This window comes from Condylura cristata, unplaced genomic scaffold (genome assembly GCF_000260355.1).
Source record: "Condylura cristata isolate star-nosed mole 26May11 unplaced genomic scaffold, ConCri1.0 scaffold00027, whole genome shotgun sequence".
In the NCBI taxonomy this organism is placed as follows: Eukaryota; Metazoa; Chordata; class Mammalia; order Eulipotyphla; family Talpidae; genus Condylura; species Condylura cristata.
In genome coordinates, this window is record NW_004567128.1 from 18,238,764 (window position 1) to 18,240,199 (window position 1,436).

The window sequence follows — 1,436 nt, forward strand, 5'->3', positions numbered from 1 at the left end:
GCCGAGAGAGCTCGCCCTGCAGCCGCCCGCGCAGCGCGCGGGGAGCGGGGTTAACCCTCCGCCCGGGACCCGGTGCGCGGGACCATTCCTCCAGGCTGCCCGCCTCGACCTCGCTAGCCCCGAGGTCGCCTCGTTTCCCGCCCCCAACACGCCCCACCACTAAGTCACGTGGGCTTCCTTTTCTTAGGTAGCTGGGGTGGGCTTTTTTTCTAGAAGGCGTCAGGTTTGGATTCCTGGTCTGTGGTGGTTTGAGCGTGGAGAGGTTCTCTCTCGGTGATGTAACACTCCCCCACCCCCTCACTCCCGCCCCGCCGAGATCTGCTCCTCCGGGATTTGGTAGAAGGGGGAGAAAAGTGACAAAAGGCATTTCGTCCTCTCCCTTCAGCCCAGAAATGACTCAGTATCAGACCCTGGAACCCCCACTTTTCCTTATTTACTAACTTCCCTCCTCTCCCCCCCCAAACCATTTCCAGTTTCTGGGCTCACCCTTTTCCGCCCCCCTATGAAGGAATACTAGGAGAATGCAAACTCTGAAATGGGAATAAGGGCTCCTGCAACATCTGAAGTAAACCTTACTTACTTCCAGGCTGTTCTTTGATTGTCTGTTGGCTAAAATCTTTATTCATTAAGCTTTGCATTGTGCCAAGTTGGATCTGAATCCCTTCTTAAGCTGACCTATCCCCTGAAAAATGTAGGCCTAGGCCTACCTTAGGGGGGAAAAAATCTAACTATATGTATTTATTGAGCACCTACTGTGCGCTCAGGACCAGGGATTCAGCCGCATAAAACATTGCCGTCATTCTTACAAGATGGTCAGTTTGAAATTTAGTAATTGACTAGTTAAGATTGTGATTATTGGCTATGTGTCTCTTATGTTTTTCCATGTTTCATAGAATAGCAATTCAATGAACAGATCACTGTAGGTGATTGTGTCCCTGATCTCTGGTCATCTGAAAAATGTGGTTAGAAATCCAAAATAGTAAGATCTGAACAATGGAAAAAAAAAAAAAACACTTCCTCTTTTAATGAAATACCAAGCTGGTCACTGCAGAATTGTATATTTTTGTCAGTAACAAATCCCCCCCCCCCTTTTTTTGTGGTGTGCCTGACATATAACATTAGTTTCAGTCGTTTCAGGTATATAACATAACAAGGCACTATGAGTTAGTTTGTGTATATCTACCTATCTATCTATCTATCTATCTATCTATATATGGGGAAGTGATCACCACAATAAGTGATGGATAACTTCCATCACCATACATATTTAAACATTTTTTCTTATGAAAATTTTGAAGATTTAGTAAGTTAACATAAGTATTGCTAACTATGTAGTTACCTTATTGTACATTACATCCTCATGACCTATTTATAATGGAGGATTGTACCATTTGACCTCCTTCACCCATTTTGTCCACCCCCACCCTCCAGATCTG

General features: G+C 45.1%; 1 protein-coding gene across 1 annotated transcript in view; it reads right to left on the reverse strand.

Moving 5' to 3' along the window:
- The window catches only part of TMEM47 (transmembrane protein 47), a 27,982-nt gene extending 27,344 nt beyond the window's left edge, over window positions 1–638 (reverse strand). The window contains exon 1 of the mRNA XM_012730249.1: window positions 581–638. Coding sequence (XP_012585703.1) covers window positions 581–638 — 58 coding nt within the window. The remainder of the gene's footprint in view (window positions 1–580) is intronic.
- Window positions 639–1,436: the final 798 nt, after the last annotated feature.